At 35.9% G+C, this 26,011-nt stretch overlaps 1 protein-coding gene and 1 pseudogene across 1 annotated transcript in view; one reads left to right on the forward strand and one right to left on the reverse strand.

Annotated features, from left to right (window-relative positions):
* Polr2b (RNA polymerase II subunit B) overlaps positions 1–26,011 on the reverse strand; it is a 47,452-nt gene that overhangs the window by 8,101 nt on the left and 13,340 nt on the right. Inside the window, 16 exon segments of the mRNA XM_047567305.1 lie at positions 527–634; positions 865–955; positions 1,037–1,286; positions 2,334–2,390; positions 2,393–2,427; positions 4,004–4,100; positions 8,286–8,454; positions 8,753–8,951; positions 9,661–9,815; positions 12,531–12,642; positions 12,744–12,883; positions 13,114–13,257; positions 16,543–16,729; positions 20,619–20,738; positions 20,914–21,110; positions 24,458–24,622. Of these exon segments, the coding sequence (XP_047423261.1) occupies positions 527–634; positions 865–955; positions 1,037–1,286; positions 2,334–2,390; positions 2,393–2,427; positions 4,004–4,100; positions 8,286–8,454; positions 8,753–8,951; positions 9,661–9,815; positions 12,531–12,642; positions 12,744–12,883; positions 13,114–13,257; positions 16,543–16,729; positions 20,619–20,738; positions 20,914–21,110; positions 24,458–24,622 (2,226 nt within the window).
* LOC124994955 (renal cancer differentiation gene 1 protein-like) lies at positions 17,846–18,348 on the forward strand (annotated as a pseudogene).

Raw genomic sequence — 26,011 nt, forward strand, 5'->3', positions numbered from 1 at the left:
AATTAACCTAAAAGAGAAAAACTCAAATGATAGGCCTTCAAATACAAATCTATCCATGGGCTAATGTACAAAAATAGTAATACTCCCAAATACTTCCTATGGCTCAAGGAAAATGACATTGTTCACGTATTAGTCTATAGCCATTCTACCTTATTAAGGTGCTTAACATTAGAATGCCTCCACAGAAGCATGCATGCACAGCAGGCAATACAGCTATAAAATTACTAAGTTCACAATAAACAAACCACCAATAAATTAACTCTTCCATCTATAGAAAAGAACCAGTTAATAAGATAAACATATATGTAGATAATGTGTCTTAAAAAATTCTGTACTGGCCTTAATTTTACAAATTTCTTTAAAAAAATTCAAAAAGGCAGAACTATAACCAATTTGAAAGCAGGAAAAATAAGTATGATACCAACTTTTAACAAAGTACCCTGGCTTAAATATGATAGAAACAATCTATCATTGTTTAGGAACAATCATCATTGTACAACCTATATTTTTTCAAAACATCTCTTACCTTCCCTTGAAGACATTCAATCAAGTGACCAATAGTCATACGAGAGGGGATGGCATGGGGATTTATGATGATATCAGGCGTAATACCTTCACAGGTAAAAGGCATATCCTATAAAGAAAATTTTTTAGAAAAAAACTTAGATATTGAAAATCTTACTTTTAGTTACAAAACCAGAACTGACACCACCCCCAAATTTTTGTATATCCTAATTCTGTTCAAGATAGTATGTTAACATTCAACACTAAAATGTAAAAGTTAATTAAGTTAAAGAAAACTGTGAATTAATAAAATGCTCACCAAAACTCTGGGCTAGGAGTGAGGGAGATCAAGACACCTACCTCTTGTCTATACTGAATACCACAGGTACCCTTCTGACCATGTCTGCTAGCAAATTTGTCTCCAATCTGTGGAATTCTAACAGAGCGTACCTGAATTCACATAAAAATAGGTTAAGTAAAATTGGTTTACTTTCTAAAACCAGTTACACAAAATGGATAAAGCTATACTCACCTTATTTTACAAAATTTATATCCTTCCTGGTTGAGAGTTACCATAACCTGATCCACAATGCCTGTCTCACTGGTTCTGAGAAACGTGCTACAGTCTCTCTGGTTATAGCGTCTGTTGGTACTTTCCAATTCATCCTCATTTTCAGGCAAGGTGACTGTTTTACCTATAATAACATCATCTCCAGATACTCGAACCCCTGGGGCTATCAAACCATCATCATCCAGCTTGTCATAAATGGCATGCCTCATACCTGTGAAGAAAACAGAATTTTCTTGAAATTATACTCCCATACAGAAAAGTAATGGAAATGTCCCCATAAGCCCCGACAAAGATTAAAATCCACACACATCAATCAGTTCTAAGTCAGTAAGAAGTTCACAGGAATCTCTACCACTACAAATCACGTTAGTAATAATCTAAAGCCCTCATTCCAAATATTAAAACTATTCTGAATTCTGTAATACTACAGTTTATAAATAAAGTCTATAAGAAAAAAGAACACTGGACTGTGCAGATGCTCCCATGACAGACATCTACTGAGTGGCTTTGAGTAAGTGTATGTGTTGCCATCTCCACATTATATGAGACACAGAAAATCTGTGTTCTCTGCACATCCCCTCACAGAATTCTGAATTCCATCTTGTGCTATCTTAACTCCACTGAACATCAACTCACTACCACATTGAAAAACTCAATGGAAATGAAGTAATAGGAATAAACCAAAGGGAATAGAATAACATTCATCTTTATGAAATGCCCCTGAGAAGTCAAAATTGTAGAAGATACCACATCTCCCTGGGAACATGCCATCTATCCCACTGTATAAGTAGTTTTTACATGTCCATGAAATAATAGCAATTAGAAAGTAAGTTCACATTTTTCTATTAGAAACAGCAAATGCTTGATATGTTCTCATTTGTTCTTTAAATGTTTACACGTATTATGAGTGAACAAATATTACAGGCACATCACAGTGTGGGAGAGAAAAGGGGAGTTCCTATGCAAATGTACAAACTGAAAAACAAGTATAAACATAGAACAGTGAGAATAGGGCTATGAGGTACAGCCCATGAAATTACACAATCTGTCTGATTTCCTAAATTTCCTCCCCATGCAAGAACATTCTTGAAGGTACAAAGAGTTTGGGCAAATACACCAGGAGTTCTAAGAATAACATGAAAACACATTCCCATAATACAAAATAAGGAGGGCAAGGGGCACAACCTGGCAAAATTACTTAGGAAAACTACTATAAACTAACTTTAAATTCCACAATTTAAATGTTAGTGTCACTTACCCTGGCATGTTTCACGTGTAGGCTTCTCAAAAACCTCTTCTTGATCAAATCCTTTTTAGACTCCTGTTCTTTGTATGAGCGATAGAAAACAGACCTAAAAACACATGGTTTGAAAGATAACTTCCATTTTCCATTAAATAAAGGACTTGGAATAGACCAACAATTTCTCATTTAATTGATATTTGGGAGACTATCTAAGCCACGGACAAGAGTAAACACACTAAGGATCAAAGTTCAATCCTAAATGGGCTACACAAGTATCATTTGGCTCAAAACCCTAACCATATGGAAGCACAAGTGGAACTAGGAAGGACTCACAGTCACTGAGACCAAACTCCTACCCAATACAAGAATCCCTTTCATAATAACCCTGAGAGCTAGTCACCCAGGATCTGCTTGGATATTTCCAGTGACAAGTTTTTATAGTGAGCCATAATGTTCACCCTCTAAAACTACAAAGGAGTGAGGTGGAAGGGGGAAAAAAAAAATAAACATTCTTCCCTCTAAAGTCCCCAATTTTTTAAAATCTTTTTTTAGTTGTAGGTGGACACCTTTATTTTTATTTATTTATTTTTATGTGGTGCTGAGGATCGAACCCAGTACCTTACATGCACTAGTTACATGCACTAGGTGAATGCTCTACTTCTAAGCCATAACCCCAGCCCCAAAAGTTCCTATTTTTAAATAACCTTCATAGGCAGTAGATTTGAGACCAATAATTTGTCAATAAACCACCTAAGTGAAGTATAATAGAAACTAGAAGAAAAGAAAAAACACTAGAATTTTTTTTTTTTTACTCCTCATTCAATTTTATTTGATCTTAATATTCTGCTACATTCCCATTATATTCCATTTTTAGAAAGTTGAGATATTTGTCTTTTAAAATGTGCTGGGTGCGGTGGCACACACCTGATAATCCCAACAATTCCAGAGGCAGGAGGATTGCAAGTTTTGGGAGGTGGGGTAATGGGGTTGAACCCAGGGGTGCTTCACCACTGAGCCATGTCCCCAATCCTTTTTATTTTTTATTCTGAGACAGGTTCTTAGTTAGTTGCTAGGGCTCTGCTAAGTTGCTAAGTTGCTAAGGTTGGTCTTGGCCTTGAACCTGGTGATCATCCTGTTTGAGCCTCCTGCTTTGCTGGATTATAAGCATGAAAACACTAGAATTTTAAAAGTACTTATTGATGGTTCTAAGACTATGGGCTTTTTTTTTTTTTTTTTAATTTATCTTTGGTACCAGGGAGTAAAGCCAGGGGTGATTAATCACTGAGCCACACCCCCCATCTTTCTCAGTTTTTTTATTTTGAGACAGTGTCTCGCAAAATTGCTGAGGCTGGCTTGGAACTTGCAATCCTCCTCGCCTCAACCTCCCAAGTTGCTGGGATTACAGGAATGTACCACCACACTCAGCTTATTTCTTCTTTATATGTTTCTATATTGTCTAAATGCAAATGTATATTTGTTTACAAAGAAAAGACCCAAACCAAAATATTAGCATCTGAAAATTCAGAGGGACACAAGCAGCAGTATCCTCAGCTGTCTGGATCATCAATCAGGCCTTTTGCTTTTGGGAGCAGGGTATAGTCAAACCAATTTAACTACTCTTTATTTTAAAAATAATAATAATATTTCCACTATATATGTTTTGACAAATTTTATAAGAAGCTGACCTGAAAAAGCCTCGGTCTACAGCTGAACGATTCATGATAACAGAGTCTTCTTGATTATATCCAGTGTATGACGCGATGGCCACAATTGAGTTGATACCTGCCATTAATTTAAGAGCACATATTAAATCATCAACCAGGGGGAAAAGAAAAAGAGCCCTTTCTTTTAAATTCATTTTATTCAATCATATTTGCCATGAATGCTTGGATGTTTTTAATCAAGGCAACTGTCAGTCTACTTTACCTGGAATAGGAGTCTGTGAGATAACTACTCAGCGGGCTAAATGCCTCATACAAGCAAATCCTAAGCCTGTCATTCCCAATGTATCCATTTTACAATCAATAATTATGTGTACGAGTTGCCTCATATTTATAGTACTTCCCTAAGAAGTTTTATGATCCTCTCACAGCAACCATATGCTTCAAACAAGATGCTATCAAGAAAAACTAACTAAATAATTTATATATGATTCCAAGTTAATAAGCAATAGACTCAAGTCCCAGTTCCTTGCCTCCTGATTTCCAGTCTTAAGTTTGAAACTGGTACTACCCTGCTCCTAACCCTAGGCAACCAAAAACATGGCACTGTATTTCCACCACAAAGTAATTTTTGGTTTCTGCTGCCAAAAAACTACTTTTGATAAGGTCATAGATAAAGTAACAAGTACTAAAGAAAGAAGACCCATACCCCAAAGACCAGGCACTAGGAAAGATGTGACTGGAAAGAAAGAAAAGACAAAACAACTGGGGAGATAGCTCAGTCGGTAGAGTGCTTGCCTTGTAAGCACAAGGCCCTGGGTTCGATCCTCAGCACCCAAAAAAAAAAAAAAAAAAAAAAAAAAAAAGTAGTTAATATTTGCCGCCTTAAAGCTAAATTTAATTTTTAAAAACATTCACTCTTCCTTTTTGTTCCAAGTACTGGGGATTGAACCTAGGGGCACTCTGCCACTAAGTTTCATCCCCTAGCCCTTTTATTTTTAGACAGAGTCTCATTAAGTTGCCCACGTTGGCCTTAATTATCAATCCTCCTGACTCAGCCTCCTGAGTCACTGGAATAACAGGGTACATACCACACCCAGCTCATTTACTCTTTTATGTGTACAATGGGGGAGCAACAGTTCTAACAAGTAAAAAGGTGCAGATAAGTGGTGGCAGCAACTACAGACACATAGCATAGTCACTTACTCTACAGGATAAATGAGCTCATAATGTAGCCATGCAGCTGGTGTCAGGTATGGCTAGGGCCAAGAATTCAACCAAAATGGTCAGGAGACTGGTTAAATACATAGACTGAGCAAATAAGCAATATATTGAGAACAAAGAAAGCCAGGATTCTCATGAACGGAGAATGGAATTCTACAATAAACTCCACTGTTAGAATGGGATAGGAATACTAGGGTGAACTGATGGTTAATATATAGACATAAATTCCCAGCACCAAACAAAACAAAAAACAAACACAGGTGTCTAAGTGTGCATACATATATTCTGAGCTCTGTCAGCTGAAAAGATTTACAAGAATGATATCTAATTAGCAATAAGCAAACCTACCACCCAGACTTTGGTTTCTAAAGACTATCTTCCACCAAAAAGAGAAATAGCCGAGTCTAGGTTTAGAAAAGGAAAAGTTCAAGAGGAGGCAAAATGTAAAAAGTGTGAAAAGCATGATGAGAACCTATCAGAAGTTATCTTGAAGCCAGGTATGGTGATGCATATCACCAGTGACTCAGGAGACTGAGGAAGGAGGATTGCAAGATCAAGGTCAATCTGGGTAACTTACTGAGATGCTATCTTGAAATAAAAAATAAAAAGAACTGAGGATGTGGCTAGGTGATAGAGCATCCCTGGGTTCAATCTCCCGTATCCCAAAAAAAGAATCTTGAAGATGTTCCCACTGGCTTAAATCTGGAACAATGTGAATATCAAAGTAAAAAAAGACAGAATTGCAAACTACCATTTCGCAACAATCATCAATGCTGAGTATTTGACAAAGAATATTTTTATTTGATCTTAAACTATCTCTCACAAAAGACTTATTACTTACTAATAAGTATAAAATACAATTAACAAGTGAAGAAAACTGATAATCACTGGGACCGCTGACTTCATGGGTGTCAATGTTGCCCTGATGGACTATGGAGAATGTCCTTATTTTCAGACACGAACCCTGAAGAATTAAAGACTCACGTGGCTTCATGTCTGCAACTTACTTTACATGGTTCAGGAAAAGAGAAAAGGAAGAGAATGATAAGGCAAACATGACAAAATCTGGATAAAGAGTATACTGAGAATTGGGTGCAGTGACACATGCCCGAAATTCCAGTGACTCAGAAGGTTGAGACAGGAGGATCCTAAGTTGGAGGCCAGCCTGGGCAACTTAGAAGGACCTTTTCTCAAACTTATAAAAGGGGCTGGGGGAATAGCTCAGTGGTATAGTACTCCTGGGTTCAAATCCCAGTATCTTTAAAAAAAAAAAAAAAAAAAAGTATACAGGAGTTCTTTGTACTAGTCTTACAAGTTTTCCATAGGTTTGAGATTATTCCTAAAAAGGCTTTTTTTTTAAAGTTACCTTTAACATACCTTCATTTTATTCATGAAGGCATGAATAACAGAACTGATAGCCATTCTGAAGTCTCCACCAGTCATGTCTCACCACTTCATATCAGTAACAAAAAAAAGAACAGTTTCTTTCAAATTCAGCCCTACACTATATTTCTTTTCTTATCGAGCTAAAAGAAACTATATTTATAAAAACAGCACTGCAAGTACAGCCCAGAGATATGAGCCTATTACAGAAAACCTAATGGATTTTATTAGACAAGAGTAACCCCTTGTGGAAGATTTTGAAAATGATTTTAACATGAGAATTTGCTATCGGATTGTCGGAGTTCCTTTGAGTTAACAAGTTAGAGCCACTCAACAAACTTTACTAATAATATTAATAATGAAAGTTACCCACGTTCAAAGCCAAAATTCCATTAACACAATAAGATAATAGTGCCAAGAATTACACAGTCTCCCTTAACAGTCAACATTCTCATTCTTCAGATTTCTCTGCACCATTTTGCCTACTGAGCAGGCTAAGACTCTTCTACAGACTCCTGATTCTGCTTATTAGCTACTTCTTAGCTTCTCTCCTGATTTCTTTTCTTGGTGCCTAAATTTCTGCATATTTCTAGCCTTTTCTCATTCTGAATTCTCCCTAGGCAATTTCATAGCACTCTTCCAACTGAGTTATACCCCAGCCCCCTATATTTAATATCAAAAAATTTCACATAGTAGACTTGACCTTCCTCAAACAACACTGCAACTTGCTGTTGGAAGACCACTTCTTGTAGAACTCAAATCAGCATATCCAAAAACAGAATTTATGTCAAACACCTCTTCCTCCTCCTATCATGCTCCCAATCTTGGTTCTATATTTGTTTCTTTGTTTTTCTTTTTGCAGTGCAAGAGATCAAATTCAGGGTTTCCATGCATGGGAACTACCATCAAGCTATATCCCAAGTCCCCAATTTTTTTAAAAGCATCTCTCACTCCTCAATCACCCAAGCCATAACACCAACAATATTTCCAATTTCACTCTTCCCTCTCTTCATCATTCCATATCCAAACAATCATCAAGGTTTATAAAGTGTGTATTTCAAAAGATGTCTCATTCATCATTCTTTTTATTTCTTTAGACCTTATCATTTCATACTTGGACTACTGCAAAAACCTCTAAATAATCTACCTGCTATTGTAGGACCTAATTCTAACCTTACACTACTGTCAGAATGATAGTCCTAAAACAAATTTCTAATCCTATTGCTTTTCTGCTCAAAAATGTTGGCTAAATCTTCATTCTCAAATAAAATTCTGGCTCTCTCCACACATTGAGACCAACCTTCACTTCCACATATTTATATTCCAGCCATACTAAACTGAAAGGACCTCTAAGTATTCCCACATCTCACCTTTGTGTGTCTTGGCCCTTGCTCAAACTGTCTCTCAATTTCACATATCCACTTCACCAGCATTGCTCCAATCTAAAACTCACCTCTTCCATAAAATTGACTACACTTTCAACTGGAATCAATTTTTATCACTCTATGCTTCCAAAGGACTTTGTAAGTCTATCGTAAGTTTCCACATACCCACCTTCTTACTACATTCATGCTTCCCATCTCATTATAAATTTCTCGAGATTAGGTACTGTGTCATGCATTTTTTAACCCCCCAAGAACCTAGTGAAGTGCCATAACCATGGCAAGATCATAAAAAATGTAAAACAAACTGAACTTACCTGCTGGCAACTCTCTAAATCGAAGGTATTCCATAGACCGGGTAGTCACAAGTGGTTTTTGAGGATAATAGAGAACATGGGCCAATGTGTCCATACGCACATGGAAGTTGGTGATATATACTCCCATAGCCTGCTTACCCATAGCAGACTGGTATGTGTTTCTAGGGGACTAACAGAAGAAATGAAAAGTAAAATCAATGAAAATTTAATCTCTAAATGAAAAGACTCGAACCATAAGCCAGAAAAATAATCAGCAAAAAAGTTTCTGAAAGACAAGTGATCACCATTTGGCATAATCAAGTATATCTCATAACAATGAAACACAATAGCAAACATGTCAAATTGCTGATTCTGTAGGCATTCATGGGCTTTTCATTAAGTCTTTTCTCTAGGATTACAGACTAACATCTAATTTTTAGAACTTTCCCCAATTCTTTTGCAAATCAGAAAAAGTGCTATTAACCAACCTGGTTATGATCAGGAAAGGGAATAATAGACGCACAGACACCAAGGATCATTGATGGATGAATCTCACAATGGGTATAAGTGGAACAATAAGCAACTTCTTTCTCCTGTAAATCATCTGGGGTCATTGCAAGCATCACTGTTTCTTCTTCTAGGGTATCTATATATTCTACTACCCCACTGGCCACAAGATCCTGCCAACTAAAAAAGAATTCAGTCAATTTCCTTATTTCTTGAAACATTTTAACTAATAAAGCTTCCTATTTAATAAAAAGTGTTCTTACATTTATATGTACTGTTATGGAAAAAGTTCCAACATAGGTATATAATTATTAATAATGAAAAAAATAAGCCACTGAACAATACTATAAATTACTGTCCCATAACTATTATTAGTTTGTTTTATCTTAAAGATACTGTACTTGCAGGGAGGGGATAAGTATATAATACACAGAAAAAGATCTGGTAAAATACATGTACCCAACTGTTACTAGTATTTAGTTATGAAGAGGAGAGTATGAATTGGGGATTTAACATTTTTTATTTTTATATGTTTTTAAAATTTTTAATAAGACTACATTTACATATTACTAAGTATTCGTTTAAAGCAAGTTCATCTTTTTATTAAATTTCTTATATTATTCATATAATTATATATTGTTATACACATATTTATTTCTTCTTGTTATTTTTAGAATTAGATTTTAACACATCACAGAAACTTGCACACTTAAAACAGAATCCTACAAATCCCTTGCATTATAAAACTATATTCTGGAATTAGTGGTGATGGGTGCACAAATGTGTGAATATACTAAAAATCCCTGAACTATACACTTTTAAAAAAGTTAATTTTAGAATGTGAATTCTATCAATTTTTGAATGCACACATTCTTCAACTTGTTTTTACCTGTAGTTGTTATATTCTCTCTCTTTCAATTGGTCAATATGTCTCTTCTTTAAAAGTAGCTTTTGTTTTTCCACAATCAGAAGTGGTCTACAAATACGTCCTGCATCTGTATAGATCCGAATCTCTCTCTCTCGAATATCTCTGATCATAGAAACCTATATATAAAAAAATGAAAACGATCTCATGAACTTTTACTTTCTCTGTATCATCACAGCTTAGCTAAATATGAAAGTTCTAAAGAAGTACAATGGTGTGCACCTGTACTACCAGCATTCAGGAGGTTTAAGATGGGAAGGTCACTTGAGTCCAGGAATTCAAGACCAGCCTGGACAACACAGTGAGGCCCCCATCTCAAAAACTAAATAAAAGATCTGGTGTGGGCACATGCCTGCAATCCCAGCAACTTGAGAGGCTGAAGCAGGCGGAGCACAAGTTTGAGGTCAGCTGTAACAACTTATCAAGACTCTCTAAAAATAAAAAGGACTGGGGATGCAGCTCAGTGGTAAAGTGACCCTGGGTTCAATTCCCAGTACTATAAAAATAATAATAGTAATAATAATAATGATAATAATAATAATAAATTCCACTCAACTTCTGAAGCAACCAATTATCAATAAAATGGACAAATCTTAGTTACCATTGTTCAAACTATTAAAAATCTTGGTACAATTTAAAATTCTTAAATGAAAAATCCTAATATTGGTTAGGATTATTTCCATTTGTTTCTATTTTACTTTTTTATATGACTACTAAAAATTTTTAAACCGCATATGTGGATCACATTCTCTCTCTTTTTCTGTGTACCAGGGATTGGACCCAGGGGCACTTAACCACTGAAGACACATTCCCCAGTGCTTATTTTTTCTCTTGAGACAGGGTCTCACTAAGTTGCTTGGGGCCTTGTTAAATTGCTGAGGCTGGCTTTGAACCTATGATCCTCCTGCCTCAGACTCCTAAGCCTCTGGGATCACAGTGGTGTGCTACCACGCCTGGTTCACATTCTATTTCCATTAGAAATGAAGGTATAAAAAATATATTCTTTCAAAATACCAAAAGTATTTTGAGAAAGTTTGCAATAAAGAACATATTGAATTACTAAAAGCACTGCAAGATATAAAGTCAAAAAGGAAACAATTTCCAATGAATTACGTAGATCTAATATATAATCTTGGAAGTCAATAAATGAACTGCCAATCAATTAGAAAATTGAAGAACAGATTAGTGTTTCCCCACAAAAAGACCTTTAAGGGTTGGAGATACAGTTCAGTGGTAGAGCACTTGCCTAACATGCACAAGGCCCTGGGTTCAATCCTAGTACTGTCAAAACCTTTAAAAAGTAAATCACATTTGGATCCTTTTACTAAAGGATTTTTACATTTGGATCTAATTTACTAAAGAAAGGACTGGATTTAAGAAAGAAAAATATTTGAGTTAGTTCAAGAACCATGGTTAAGTAATAAAAGTTTGATCAAAAACACTAAGTTCTTCTCTAAAATTAAAGGGTAAAAAGCCAAGAAGTAGAAAACATTTACTTTCCTATTCATAGAAAATAATCTTGGAAGAAACATTATTTGTGAGCAGAAGTACCATGAATGGCATTCTGAAGTTCAAGATACTGCTTTTAAATGCAATTTTAACAGGATGACATAGAGCTTTCCTCCTCAAAAGGTCAGTTTCCTGGGGCTGGGGATATAGCTCAGTTGGTAGTATAGTGCTTGCTTTGCATGCACAAGGCCCTGGGTTCAATTCCCGGCACCACCAAAAAAAAAAAAAAAAAAAAAAGTTTCCTGAGCTCCAAAGGAAAAAGGCAATCTTTAGGAGGTCTACAGACAACTACTGGTAGCAGGAAAGTCTACCTAACAAACATTAGAAATGATAATATATGGACCTCCAGTCATCAGAAAATATGAAAGAAAAGAAAAAGCATTAAACACCTAGAAAATATACACATTTTCCCACTTGGAGTCTCCCAACATAGAAAAGCTGAAGACTTGGAAAGGAAGGGGTAAAAAAAAAAAAAAAATGTAGATTCAATAATCATGGACAAATTTTTCCATCACGAAAAATATAATCAGTTCTAGGTCATTCTCTGAGCCTTGCCTGCCTTTGGTGAGGCTTTGTTCCTCTCTTTAAGCTGTAAATATGCCTGAGTCAAATCCCAGAGCCCATCTGCTGCAGAAGGCCTGGACCAACTCAATACTCTTCTCTGCTTTGCTAGGTTTAAAGGAGGCCAGCTACTTGCTAAGGATGATACAGTTTTTCCCCAAACCCACTTTCACCTGGACAAGTCCCAATGTATGGTATAAGCATTCTGTCTGAAGTATTTAAGTAAAATATATTATATATAGTAACAGAGCAGATAGTAGGTTTGGGAGAATAAAAAAATCTGAGAAATATCCCCCAAACCATATACTAAAAGCCCTATTTGGGGAAGTAATAAAGTTCGTATATTTTAATGACTTAAAAAAAAAATCCATCCTGATCTCAAATCACTTCAACATCCACTTTAAGACAATCTATTAGAAGTGCATCACGTTTGTGAATCTCTGAACTCAGACAAAGGATAAATCAGAGATGAATATTCCCCTTTTTAAAAGTAGTCTCAAGGGCTGGGGAGATAGCTCAGCTGGTAGAGTGCTTGCCTTGCAAGCATATGGCCCTGAGTTCGATCCCCAGTACCGCAAAAAAAAAAAAAAAAAAAAAAGTAGTCTAAGCTTTAGAAAAACATCTCCTAAAGAATTTACAGACCCATGCTCTCTTAGCTAATTAAAGATTCTTACATCAGGAGCTAGAAATGTTGCTCAGTGACAGAGCACTTGCCGTACACAGGCCCTGGGTTGGATCCCCAGCCCCACAACAACAATTCTTACTTCAGACACAATGATGTCCATCTGACGCCGCAATTTCCTCAGGGTGTTCATGAGTTGTTCAGGATCTTTATGTATTCCAACCCAGCAGCCATTAACAAAAATCTTAGTCGCACTAAAATGAAAAGCCAAAAGCATTTTGCACTTACCAATTATATACTAAGCTATAACTAAAGAGTAAAAATTGTTTAAAAAGAAAACTCCATTTATACACACTCAGCAATAGCTGCAGGAGAAATTTCTTCTAAATTTTCCATACTCCATTCTTCTAAAAATTCCAGAATTGGAGAAGGTTGAGATCCAACTGAAATATAAGCCATCAGGGCTAAATTCTTCACAAGTCCTACAGCATGGCCCTAAGGAACAAATCAAGTAATTATCCACATTGATTTTACATATCTATAAAAATTCTTTTCCATACACATTTTTCCTTCAATTTGATTTCAAGATTTACTTTCCAAGAACAAAATGGTTAATAATACCTTACGTCTAAATCATAATGCATAATTACAAAACTAGTTCTTAATTATGCCCTACATAATGACCAGCAGACTTTTTGAACTGAATATAAATTCTAATGTATTACCTCTGGGGTCTCAGCAGGACAAACCATTCCCCACAATGTATTATGTAACTGTCTTGGTTTTGCTAGTTTGCCATCTCTACCAATTGGAGAATTTAAACGACGCAGGTGAGACAGAGTAGATGCAAAAGTCAAACGGTTTAATACCTAGGAGAAAAATAACTTCATTATAAAGTTTGGGCATCTCTGTGATTCACAGTATCACACTGAAGAAAAGTCAAATTTTTACACACAATACAAGGGGTATCTAACTGTCCCCATACCTACCTTTTCTAACCTTTCCTTGGGTAATCTTGTTTAGAACCATACCTTAACTAAACCTTATTATAGCAGGGATGGCAAATATGTGATGTACAGTTCTAACACAACATATAAACATTTTGTGATCTGCCTCCAAACACAAGGACATTAGTTCCACAAAGGAAAAGATTTTCTTTCTTTAAATGTTTTATTTTCAATTGTTCCAAGTATCCAGAAACACTGTGGCATGCATTTGCTAATAATTTAACATTTATTAGAAGTATTAAATACCAACTTACTCCCCCTTTGACTACAGCAGACATCATTAATCCATCTTAGAACTTTTTCTAGGTTGAGGCCTCTGAATTTTAACACAGATGCAAAAACATTCATTATCAATACATATAGGACATTTTAAGCAAGACCAATAAGGTAATACTTAGGAAAAAAGCAAGCAATTCAAGCCCAACCTCTAAATAAATTACCTACTTTCAGCCAGCCCTAAAGTAACCCCAAACCTCATCCCTCTTCCTAACCTGACTCACCTCCAGGAAGAACTCTTCTCTTTACTATATACTCTATGGAGCTTTCCATCATTCCACTGGTCAATTACAAAGTCGATATTATAAAAGCTACTTCCTAAAAATTTCTCAAATTTGACCCCATTCTCCAGCTCTACAAAACTGCTCTTGTCAAGGTCCTATTAGGGTTAATGTCATCACCACCTTACCTTGATCGCCCAACCTAGAAATCTTTTGTCTAAGTTATTCTTTCCACACATCAATATACATGTTGATTCTATCTCCTTCTACACATCAATAAACATACCCTGTCAATTCAATCTTCAAATTTTCTAAAATATCTAGCCCTCCCATCCCAGTGTTACAACAGTACCTTGAATCAGCTATTTATAGCACACCTATATGTCCCTGACTTGTTGCCTCCCATCTACCCTCCTCAGTTTCCAGAATGACTGAAAATGTGTCTATATCACTCACCTGCTTAAAAATTATTAAACAGGCTGACCCTGGCTTCAGTAGAGCATGACATAAAGCCTTTCTCAATGAAGACCCAAACACTTTTCCCCTATCAGTCTCCTGACATTCTTGTACTCTACTGACATTGCCATATACCTTCACCTCTTTGCCTTGGACCATGCTATTGCCACAGAATGGAACGCACTTCTCCACTGTCTTGTCTGATGAACTGTTATCATCTCTACAAAAGCCATCTGACTCACCTCCAGGAAGAACTCTTCTCTTTACTATACACTCTATGGAGCTTTCCATCATTCAACTAGTCAATCACAAAGTATTATAAAAGCTACTTCCTAAAAATTTCTCAAATTTGACCCCGTTCTCCAGCTCTACAAAACTGCTCTTTTAGAGGCCCTAATAACTTCTCATTCAGACTGTTATAATAATCTTTCTGACACAAACCTTGTCCTCCTTAATTCTTTTCTCCACATTGTCAATTACTATGTACATAAAAAACAAAAATAACCATGTTATTACCATCTGTGAGCAGTTTCCAACCCCCCGTTCAACTCTACCTAACCATTTTAATTTGAAAATCCTAAATTGTTCTAGCTCCCATAACATACATACACTCTTTCTTGCCTCCATCCCTCTATTCAAAATGTTAAGAAGGTTTCTGCAGTTTTTCTGTGAGCTGCTGGTTCTACCCTCCTCTCCACCTTGTGCTGTTTCCCAGCTATGCTTCAAGATTCGTTTCAGATGTTACCTCCTAAAGACTTCTTTTCACCCTCTAAGGCTGTGATAAAGCCTTTCTCCAGCACTCCCACAGAGCAGGTGTGCAGGTCTCTTATTATGATACTGTACCATGTTGTAATTACCTGCTCATGTCCATCTACAAGTGTAGGTAGTAAACTACCAAAGATCAGGGATCTTGTTTTATTCATCTTTCCATCTCTAAAATGTAAGAGAGTACCTGACACATCGCAAGGTCCAATAATAATTCACTGAACTGACTTTGCAGTGTGGCATCATTTATCATATCAAAGCTCAGGGTACAGGAGCTATATATAAATGAATGTTACTCTGCTAGATGCTGATGAACTCCTTGAGGGTTGGTACAGAGGGTTGGTTCAGAACTTATTCAAGTTATGAACCCAGCATCAAAAACATCAACTATACCCCCAAAATCCTTAATGAATTAAAAGGAACTAGAAATTTAACTTTGCTATCTGCAGTATCCTAGAATTTTGTAGAGCATCTAGTTTAGGAATTTGAATTTGCTATCTGAATGCCAAATCAATCAGGTAATGCCAATATACCCCAAAAGTGAGTATATACCCCAAAAGCCCATAAAGCTAGATAAGTACATTACAGCTTTAAAATTGCAGAGGAAAAGAAAATATATATGGCATGGTGGTGCAGGTCTGTAATTGTGGTAACTTGGTGGTGCAGGCTGAGATAGGAGGTTCTCAAGTTCGAGGCCAGTCTTGGCAATTTAGCAAGACCCTGTTATCAAATTAAAATAAAAAAGGACACTGGATGTAGTGGCACATGCCTATAATACCAGGGACTTGGGAGGCTGAGGCCCTATCTCAAACTTGGCCCCCAAGTTCAAGACCAGCCTCCGCCACTGAGCAAGGCCCTATCTCAAAATAAAAAACAAAAGGGCTTGGAATATAGCTTGGCACCCTGGATTCAATCCCTAGTTAGCAAAAACAAAAAAAGTAAAGCAAATACAAAAATGTATTTAAAAAAAAAAAAGCCTAATGTGCCTTTTAAAAGATTTTTCTTAATATTCCAGTTGTGATTACTGACTGCATTCACTACATTAAAAACTCAGAACTACCATGCATTTTCCAACAAATGAAGGGGATACCTATTTATTCTCTGGATCAGTTTCTAATATGGAGTTTTTAATATTTTTCTTTTTTGGGGTTTTTTAAATACACAAAGTTTTGCTAACACATACTGTCTCACCTCCCATGTAGCTACTCTTATTAACTATCTTGAGTTTCTAAACTGTAAGTCAAAAACTTAAGTTCCTCTTTGTTATGCTAATAAAGAAAAATATCATTTTCATAATTTAAAACCCCTAGTGATTTCATATTTGAGAAGAAAATAAAAAGCAAAACAACTTACAGTAAATAAATTAAAGATACTACTAGTCCTATAACAGATTTCCTATGAATCCTATAGTCATAGTTGACACCCTTACCTGAGATACTCCAGCTCTGGCTTGATGAGCTTTCTTTTGGTCACCCCAATTTCCAGTAGCTAAAGAGTATTTTAAGCCATCAGATATTATTCTCGTTTTAATTGCCAATTCCAAGTTAAAGTCCTTTCCTCGATCAATAAACTTCTGTGCATAGATTCGCACTTCTTTCAGCAAATTCTTAAACATACTGCCAAATAAAATGGTATAGCTTTAAACATGTTAATGTCTACAAAATTCATTCTTAACAAGGACAATATTGCCCACAAGGGTGAAAATGGTTGTGGAAGGGCACAAAACCAAAACGAAACAAAACAAAAACACCCACACACATATATAGCATATACACATATGTGGCAGACAAAGCAATGAGGAAAATGTGTCAAGAGTCTCAGTAGGACAATAACAAAAAAAAAACGCTGAAAAATACTTATCTATAACAAACTAACAAAACCTGTGCAAAATACTAATGTTAATAATCTTTTTGTAATGCCTATGTATTTTGCTGTTAAAAATAACTTTTCTGAAAGTTCACTATAGAAAATATGGGAAAGGGAAAAAATAACAGAATGAATCAAACAACATTACCCTATGTAAATTTATGATTACACAAATGGTATGCCTTTACACCATGTACAAACAGAGAAACAACATGTATCCCATTTGTTTACAATAAAAAAAATAAAATAAAAAAAACAAAAAAAAAAGAAATAGGACACAGACCACAGTTTCAGGAACATCATAGGTCTACAAAGACACTGAGGCTCAGGAGAACAGCACCAGTAGTGCTAGTATAATCACAGCAGCTCAAGGTAAAAAAATAAAAAAAAAAAAAAAAACATTGTTGTGATTTTATCTAAGCAAAGCTTCATTTGTTATAACCTGATGAATTTAAAATTTCTGCTATTATCTTGTCCATAATTTCAAACATGTAACTCTAGCCTAAGGAGATGACTGCATTTCCAAAGGAGAAATTCCCCACTATATTTCAATAAAATGTACAAACATCAAAAAAAAAAAAAAAAAGAAAATACGGGAAATATAAACATCAAGAATAAAATTTAAGGCCAAATTACATTGTTATATTGTGTGCATTCAGGAATATGTAACACAATTATCATTATGTACAACTATAATGTACCAATAAAAAAATGAAGGGAGGGCTGGGGTTGTGGCTCAGTGGTGGAGTGCTTGCCTAGCCCTTGTGAGGCACTGGGTTGTATGCTCGGCATCACATAAGAAAATAAGTAAATAAAGTTATTGTGTTCATCCACAACTAAAAATATTTTTTTTTAATGTGGGAGAAAGGGTGTTGGTTCTGCTGTTCAGGTCCAGCTCTGCGGTCCCAGCCCTTCCCAATGGCTGACCCTGAGGAGTTTCATGTTTCTTCGCCTCCCCAACTGCCTCCCTCCACTCCCTCTTCTTCAGATGTTTCATCGGCATCCTCCCCCAGTGTCCCAGTGAGTTTGGGCTGGTCAGTTTTGAGCAGGAACAGCAACTAAACTGTGGACCCACTGGGGGAAGTGGAGCTGCAGATCGGAGATGCAGCATTTTCTCTAACCAAACTTCTTGAAGCCACATCTGCAGTATCAGCTCAAGTGGAAGAGCCTGCCCCCAAATGTACAGAAAATGCACATTTCCTTAAAACCTGGCGGGACCTCTTGAAAGAAGGCTATGATTCTTCGAAACCTAACAACTGATTTGGCCTGATTTGGACAGTGTAATATCTTTCTTAACATAAAATTTTTGCACTTGTATTGCATAATATGATGATCTCTCCAACAGTTCTGTATACTCAGAATGAATTTTTCCTGGACTTTTATGAAAACAGAATATGGATATTTTTGATGCAGACCAGTATTTGTTTATTCTTAAATACTTTCTGCCCTCTAAACTGCTGTAGAATCCTTTATGGAAGTTAATTCTATCAGTAGATAATTAATGTTAACAGTGCTACCAGTAGCATACTACACAGATCAAGGTGCAAGAATGGTAGAGTTTGAAGTTGTGCCTCATTTTATGGTCCAAAGGAGGTAACTAAGGTTGCCTATGCTAGATCCAACTCCATTAGGGTAAATTCTCCAAAACCTATGATTGAGGTTTTATATCCTTAGCACCTGAAACAGTGTCACACAACACTTGCTAAATCCTTGTTGAATAAAAGACTTGACAAACATAATTAAAAGCTTTTGTTCCTTCCTATTTTTAGCATGAAGACTGTAATTGTTTCTCTGCAAATGTATGAATCTGAACTTCACTGACTTGAAGGAAAACATTCTTTTTTAATGGGGATTTGAACTTTGTTGATAGTTTTTAAAAATACATGGTTTTTATTTGCCCTTTGAAGATGCTTTTTTAAAAAGCATGTCAGAAAATGAAAGCATGTCTAGACAAAATGCATGTTTTTACCCTATTTATTTCTATGGTTAATTGCTCTCATTGTTAATATTTCTTATATTTTACATTTTTGTATGTTTGAGTGCTTGCTTTAAAGTACCTTATCAAATTTGTGACTCAGTACTAAGTTGCAAGTTATTTACATAATAATTCTAAAGAGGGCTGGGGAGATAGCTCAGCTGGTAGAGTGCTTGCCTTGCAAGTACAAGGCCCTGAGTTCAATCCCCAGTACCACAAAAAAAAAAAAAAAAAAAAAAAAAAAAAAAAAAAATTTAAATAATTCTAAAGAAATTGCTTTGTTTCCAGTGTATCAAATTTGAATGACGTATTATTTGATCTCAGTGACAGTGTTCTATTTTATGTGTCCTGTATCTTATATTGCTTTTTGGTGGTTTGTGTCATGTGTCAACAATGAAATCAACTCTGGTGCTCTACTATATTTTAATTTTTTAAACATATTTGATGTGGCATCTTAATTCTTTGTAGAGATGGGAGATGTGTCCAGAAATATATTCTTAAGCCCCACAGTGGGGGCAATGCAAAGGGACTTATGGATGGGCAAAGAATAGTTTTGTTCAGCATATTAGGTCATAGATCTTCAATAATTTTTTTAGTTCAAGATCACACATATTGTGGGATTTTTATACCAAAGAGATGCTCATTTCAGTATTATAAAAATATTTTTCTTATATATTTCTGAAAGTTGCAGTTTTTAAAACATATAAAAATAAACTTATTAAAAGCAAAAATTAATAATAATAAATGAATAAATAAATAAATGGGGGGAAAAATAAAAAGCCAGGTGTGGTGGTGCACGCCTATAATCCCACCAACTTGGGAGGTTAAGACAGGAGTATCACAAGTTTGAGGCCAGCCTTAGCCAATTTAGCAAGGCTCTGGGCAACTTAGTGAGATTCTCTCTCAGAGAATTAAAAGCGCTGGGGATATAGTTCAGTGGTAAAGGTCCCCTGGCTTCAATTCCCAGTACCAAAAAAAAGAATAAAATTTAAAATCCCAATGCTCAAAAAAATGATCACTGCTAATATTTTCATACATTTTCCTCTAGCCATACTTTAAGAGAAGCTACAAAACAAGAATAAAATTTCACTATCAGCACTTAGAAAATCAAGTCATGGTTGGGAATATAGCTCAGTGTTAGTGCATGCCTTGCATGCACAAGGCTCCAGGTTCAATCCTCAGCACTGCAAAGAAAAAAAAAAAGAAGAAGAAAGAAAAATCAAGGCAATGTATTATTTTCTCACACTTTCCTCAAGGCTACCTGAGGAATAAAGAAAATATGAACTGCTGGACACAGTGGCACATGCTTATAATCCCAGCTCCTTGGAGGCTGAAGGAAGAGGATCACAAGTTCAAGGCCAGCCTCGGCAACTAGTAAGATAAACATAAAAAGAACTGGGAATATAGCTCAGTGGTAAAATGCCCCAGGGTCCAATCCCAGCATTAAAAAAATATAAACAAACAAACATAAACAAGAAATACACTGTGCTCACAAACATCATTCCCAGATATGAACCCAACCTAAATCTGAGCAAGTAGCAAAGAACATAGCAAGTTTCAGAGGTACATAATATGGTACCAAGATGGTTTAGCAACTCTAAGTGTAATGAAACAATCTACCATCAATCTCCTTATTTCAACAATCTCCTTCTGTAACATCTTACCCTCTAAATAAGAACGCAAGTAGTGGCCCGGCAAGATCCAATCTTTTGTTTCCATAGTGATCTCTGTCATCTAGTTCTCTTCTACCCAAAGCGGCCAGAAGTAACCTATGAACCATATATCTTTAAAAAAAAAAAAAAAAAAGGAAAGGAAAAAGAATTGAAAAAAACACTTGGTTTTGTTTTCTCCCCCCATAATATTTATCAAAAACATCATTCTTTACATTTAGCTTTAAGAAAAACACTCTATCTCAACTATATCTTAGTAGAGAACTTAAAACAATAAAATTTAACATACCCCAAGAAATATGCTTTTTTGGTCTCACAAAAATCACTAACACCAACATGAGGAAGCATTTCTTTTTGTAAGACTTCTTTTGCATATTTAATTCTTTTCTCTTTAGTAACGCCAGGCTTTGCCCCTCTTGAACCAATGAAATTTAATGCAACATTCTGTTCTTGAATGACAAAAGCTTCATCAAGAGAAGGTTTAACCTGTCAAATAATTTATATAGAAATTTTCAAATTCATATTTTCACCTCAAAATGAGTCAGCTCTCATTTAACTTAATAACATGCCAAATATTCCTATAAACCTAATCAAATATGTGTTTTTAGAAAATCAAGGAATCATAAAAAGCTTAGAACTAGAAGAACCACCTCAAAGATCTAGAGATCTGGGCTGGGGTTGTGGCTCAGTGGTAGAGTGCTTGCCTAGCACGTGTAATTTTACATAATAATGATCCTCAGCACTACATAAAAATAAATTAAATAAAGGTTCATCAACAACAAAAAAAATCTAGAGATCTCTGACAAAATTCATTCATCAGCACAGGCAATTTTACTTTCTAGAAAAATACAAATAATTCCTCTATGAAAAGAATTATGTGGTTTCTCTGTTTTTACAGTTTAATGACCAAAAAAAAAAAAAAGTTACTTCCAGATATCAAAAATATTTAAAGAAATTCTGTGGTTCAATAAAAATTTACTGAGCTACGAATGAATAAATTTGTCAAACTGTTTTCAATTTTGGTGTTAACCCCAAGTATTGGGATTGAACCCAAAGACCTCATGTATGCTAGGCAAGTGTTATATCACTGAGCTATATAGCTCCAATGCTTTTTTATTTTGACACAACATGTCACTAAATTGCTCAGGCTGGATGTGAACTTGTGATCCTCTTGCCTCAGACTCTAAAGTGCTATCCTGGAACTTGTCAAAATGTCAAAGCAACTGTCACAGAAATAAAACCAGAAAAATCACTAAGTTAGACTACATAAAGAGTCAAAAATTGTTAAGACTACTGTTTAGATTAATGCATTCTAATTAGGTCATAAGTAGCTAGAATTACAGGCCTGCAATATTGTACCTGGCCAAGAAATTTTTAATACATAAATAAAACCATTTGATATTTTTGTAAAGCACATTGCGCCCTGAGGCAGGAGGATTCCAAGTTTAAAATATAAAATTTACACGTTATTTTTATGAATGTGGCTGTGTGTATATATTTATATAGATAAATGTATATTACTGCAATATATTTAAATGTAAATACATTTATGTATGCAATATATATTTGTTTATATATAAAGAGACCTGCATTTCATGTCTACTACTAGCTATCTGGGGCCTCCAAGTAGTCATATAATCTGTTTCCTTATCTACAAATGGGTTGGACGAAGTAATTTCTAAGTTCCATTCTATTCTGACATTATAAATTTCTAATTTTACATAATAATGAGCCTGAGAAATAAGGAGTAATATTTCATAACTTTGGTCTCTATAAGTAACCCTTAATTCTAGCATATATATTAAAATGGCTTTCTTGCCTTTGACTTCCTACATCTTCCTGCCACTTATTCACCAGTTTAAACATCCAAAGTTCAATCATGGCACCAAACTTGAGGAAAGAGTATAGAATCAGGTGGGATGAGGCAGGCCTGTAATCCCAGCAACACAGGAAGCCAAGGCAGGAAGATCTCAAGTTTGAGATCAGCATGGGCAACTTTAGCAAGCCTTTGTCTCAAAACAATAAGGGGGGCTGGGGATATAGCTCAGTTGGTAGAGTGCTTGCCTCACAAGCACAAGGCCCTGGGTTCAAATCCCCAGCACCACAAAAAAAAAAAAAACAATAAGGGATACAGATATAGGACAGTGGTTTAATCCCCAGTACCACCAAACAAAAAACGAAAAAGAAAAAAATGTTAGCATTACTGAAAATGGGACAAAATGACATCATGTGACTTAATGCAATGCCCTGTGAAGCACATAATATTGCTTCTCTATTATGTCCCCCCCACCAAAAAAAAGCCTAAATTCAATCTAATCATGAGGAAATATCTCAATTCCATTTAAAAAAATGGCATATCTTCTCTACAAAATTAAGAGTCATAAAAGACTTGTTATCCCAGCAACTGGGGAGGCTGATGCAAGAAGATCACAAGTTCAGGGCCAGCCTCAGTAACTTAGTGTGGCTCTAAGCAACTTATTAAGACCTGGTCTCAAAATTAAAAATCAAAAGGGCTAGGGATGTAGCTTAGTGGTAAAAACACTCCTGGGTTAAAACCCTGGTACAAAAACAAACAAAAAAAAATGCAATAAATTATCCTGATTTGGATTCTGGACTAAGAAAAAAAAAAAAAATACTATTAAAGATATTACTGGAGCTGGGTATGGTAGGGCACTAAGGAGGCTAAGGAAGGAAGATTCCAAGTTCCAGGTCAGACTAGGCAACTTTGCAAGACTGTCTCAAAATATACAAAACAATATGGGAGTTGAGGATGTGGCTCAGTGGTAGAACACTCGTCTACCATGCTCAAGGCCCAGAGTTTGATCCCTAGGCCCAGAGTTTGATCCCCAGCACTGCGTGAACTCACTCACTCACTCACACACACACACACACACACACAAATGAGGCTATAGCTCAGTAGTATAATGTCCCTAAATTCAATCCCCTATATAAGGGAAGGGAAGAAAAGGTATTATGGGGACAACTAGCAAATGTGTAAGATCTGCATATTCATAGTATTACATCTATATTAAATTTCTTGATTTTAGTAATTATACTATGATTAAGTAAGTGAATATCTTGGATCTTAGGAAACAGACACTGAAATATTAGGAGTAAAGAGACATAATACCTGTTAACTTACTCTCAAATGGTCCAGAAAAAAGTCATGTATATGTATAGATAGAATAATAAAGCAAATGTAGCCACGTTAACAACTAAATCTGAGTGAAGAATACAGAGTTCTGGGTACTACTCTAGCAACTGTTCTCTAAGTTTGAAATTCCTACAAAACAAAAAGGTTTTTCTTTTCCTCAAAATAAAAAGAAAAAAAAAAGATATCAACTACTCATTTTCCCTTTTTATTAAATTACACTAGACTAGTGTACTTTTATAATTTTCCTTACTGCTTTCTTCATGGGGCTGCCATTGAACTTTTGGCTGTCTCTACTTTTTACATCTATTTTATACAGAACTGTCAGAGAGGTCTAGACAGAGAAGACTTTCACTACACATGAAATTTGTGACAGTCAAATTGCTCTCCACAGATTTCTGCTGTTTTAGGGTTTGTTTGTTTTGGTACCAGGGATTGAACCCAGGAACACTTGACCACTGAGTCACACCCCCAGTCTTTTTTATACTTCATTTAAAGACAGGATCTTGCTGAGTTGCTGAGGCTGGCTTTGAACTTGCCATCCTCCTGCCTCAGTCTCTGGAGCTGCTGGGATTACAGGTATGCGCCACCACACCCAGCTCTGCTATGTTTTATGGTTAGCAACAATTAGTACCCTAAGTTTCTTATCAGACACTATAAATACATTTTGTTTTCACATTACCATTTCCATCATCTCTGGATCTTCAAAATCATAAATAATATGTTCTAGGATATCTCTATCAGACACAAAACCTAATGCTCTGAACACAATAATGATGGGAACTTCTTGCTTGATATATGGTAGAGTTGCCACGATGCGCTGACCAATAGCACTTTTTTTTGCACCCTAGAAAAATAAATACCATTAGAATACAAATATACAAGAGCTCAGAGAAATATAAAAGCACCAAGAAAACCATTTAAATTCCAGCTACTCAGATGGCGTAGGCAGGAGGTTTATAAGTTTGAAGTCAGCCTTGGTAAAATCTAAACCAGTCTCCACAACCTAGCAAAACCCTGTCTCAAAATCAAAAATAAAAAGGGATAGGGGTATAGCTCTGTGGTAAAGTACCTCAAAGTTCAATCCCCAATACCACCAAACAAAAAAAAAATAATTTTTTTATAAACCCCCCCCAAAAAATGGGAGACAGCAAGCAAACCACTTAAGTTCATATATTTCAAAAAATCACGTCTCCCCATACTCTGAGGAACCTCCTACGACTGCTTTTCAAAACCACTTAAGCTAACTAATTTTACAGACATCCTGATCATTTAAACCATATAGAACTTCCATTCTCATCCATCTACCTGTCAAGATCCTCTAAGAATTAACCAAATACCACATTTGGAAATGACTTTTGGCTGCCAAAGAATACAAATACAATTGATACCCTCCCCGCCTGGGGGTTAGGGGGTCTTGAGAAGAAAAAAATAGATGAGCAGTAAAAGAGCAAGGACATGAATAGACAAATATAGAAAAAGCTAAGTACAAAAAAAAAAAAAAAGAAAGAAAAAGCTAAGTACAGAATAAAAACTAAATATTAAGTCAGAGCTGATCTGTGAGTGTTGTTGTTTAGATGTGCTGTCCCCTAAAAGTTCACGTTTGAGGCAATGCAAGGTTTGGAGAAGAAACAATTGGGTTATATCCTTAACCGAATGAGTGAATTGATCCAGATAGGGATTAACTGAGTGGTAACTGAAATGGCAGGGTATGGCTGGAGAAGGCAGGAATTGGGGGCGTGGCTTTGGGTATATGACAAGTGGAGTCTCTCTTGCTTTCTGATTACCATGTAGGTTGTTTCCCTCAGCCCCACTCTTCTGCCATAATGTTCTGCCTCACTTCAAGCCCCGAGGAATGGAGCCAGAATTCTACAGACTAAGACCTCTGAATTCATAAGCCCTCAACCTTTTCCTTCCCTACCATCGTGCTGGTCAGGTCCTTTAGTCACAACAGCAAAAAAGCTGACTAAAACAGTGAGGTATCTTGTTTGAATACCACTTCAAAACTAAAAAACAGCCTCTTACATACAAGCTCCTCTTTTTTAATTTCTTCCAAAGGAGTGGGGATGCAGTCAGAAGAGCACTCCTGGGTCCATTCCCAAGTACCACAAAGAAAAATAAAAACTTACGATAGAATCCCTGAGTAAGCTATAAAAGAGTGGTTCCAACTTGCTTATACTCTCTAGCTCTTCTGCCAGCCCCTACTCCCCATACCAGGGATTACGTGGGCCTTTCT

The sequence above is a fragment of the Sciurus carolinensis genome, chromosome 10 (assembly GCF_902686445.1).
Source record: "Sciurus carolinensis chromosome 10, mSciCar1.2, whole genome shotgun sequence".
NCBI classification, from domain to species: Eukaryota; Metazoa; Chordata; class Mammalia; order Rodentia; family Sciuridae; genus Sciurus; species Sciurus carolinensis.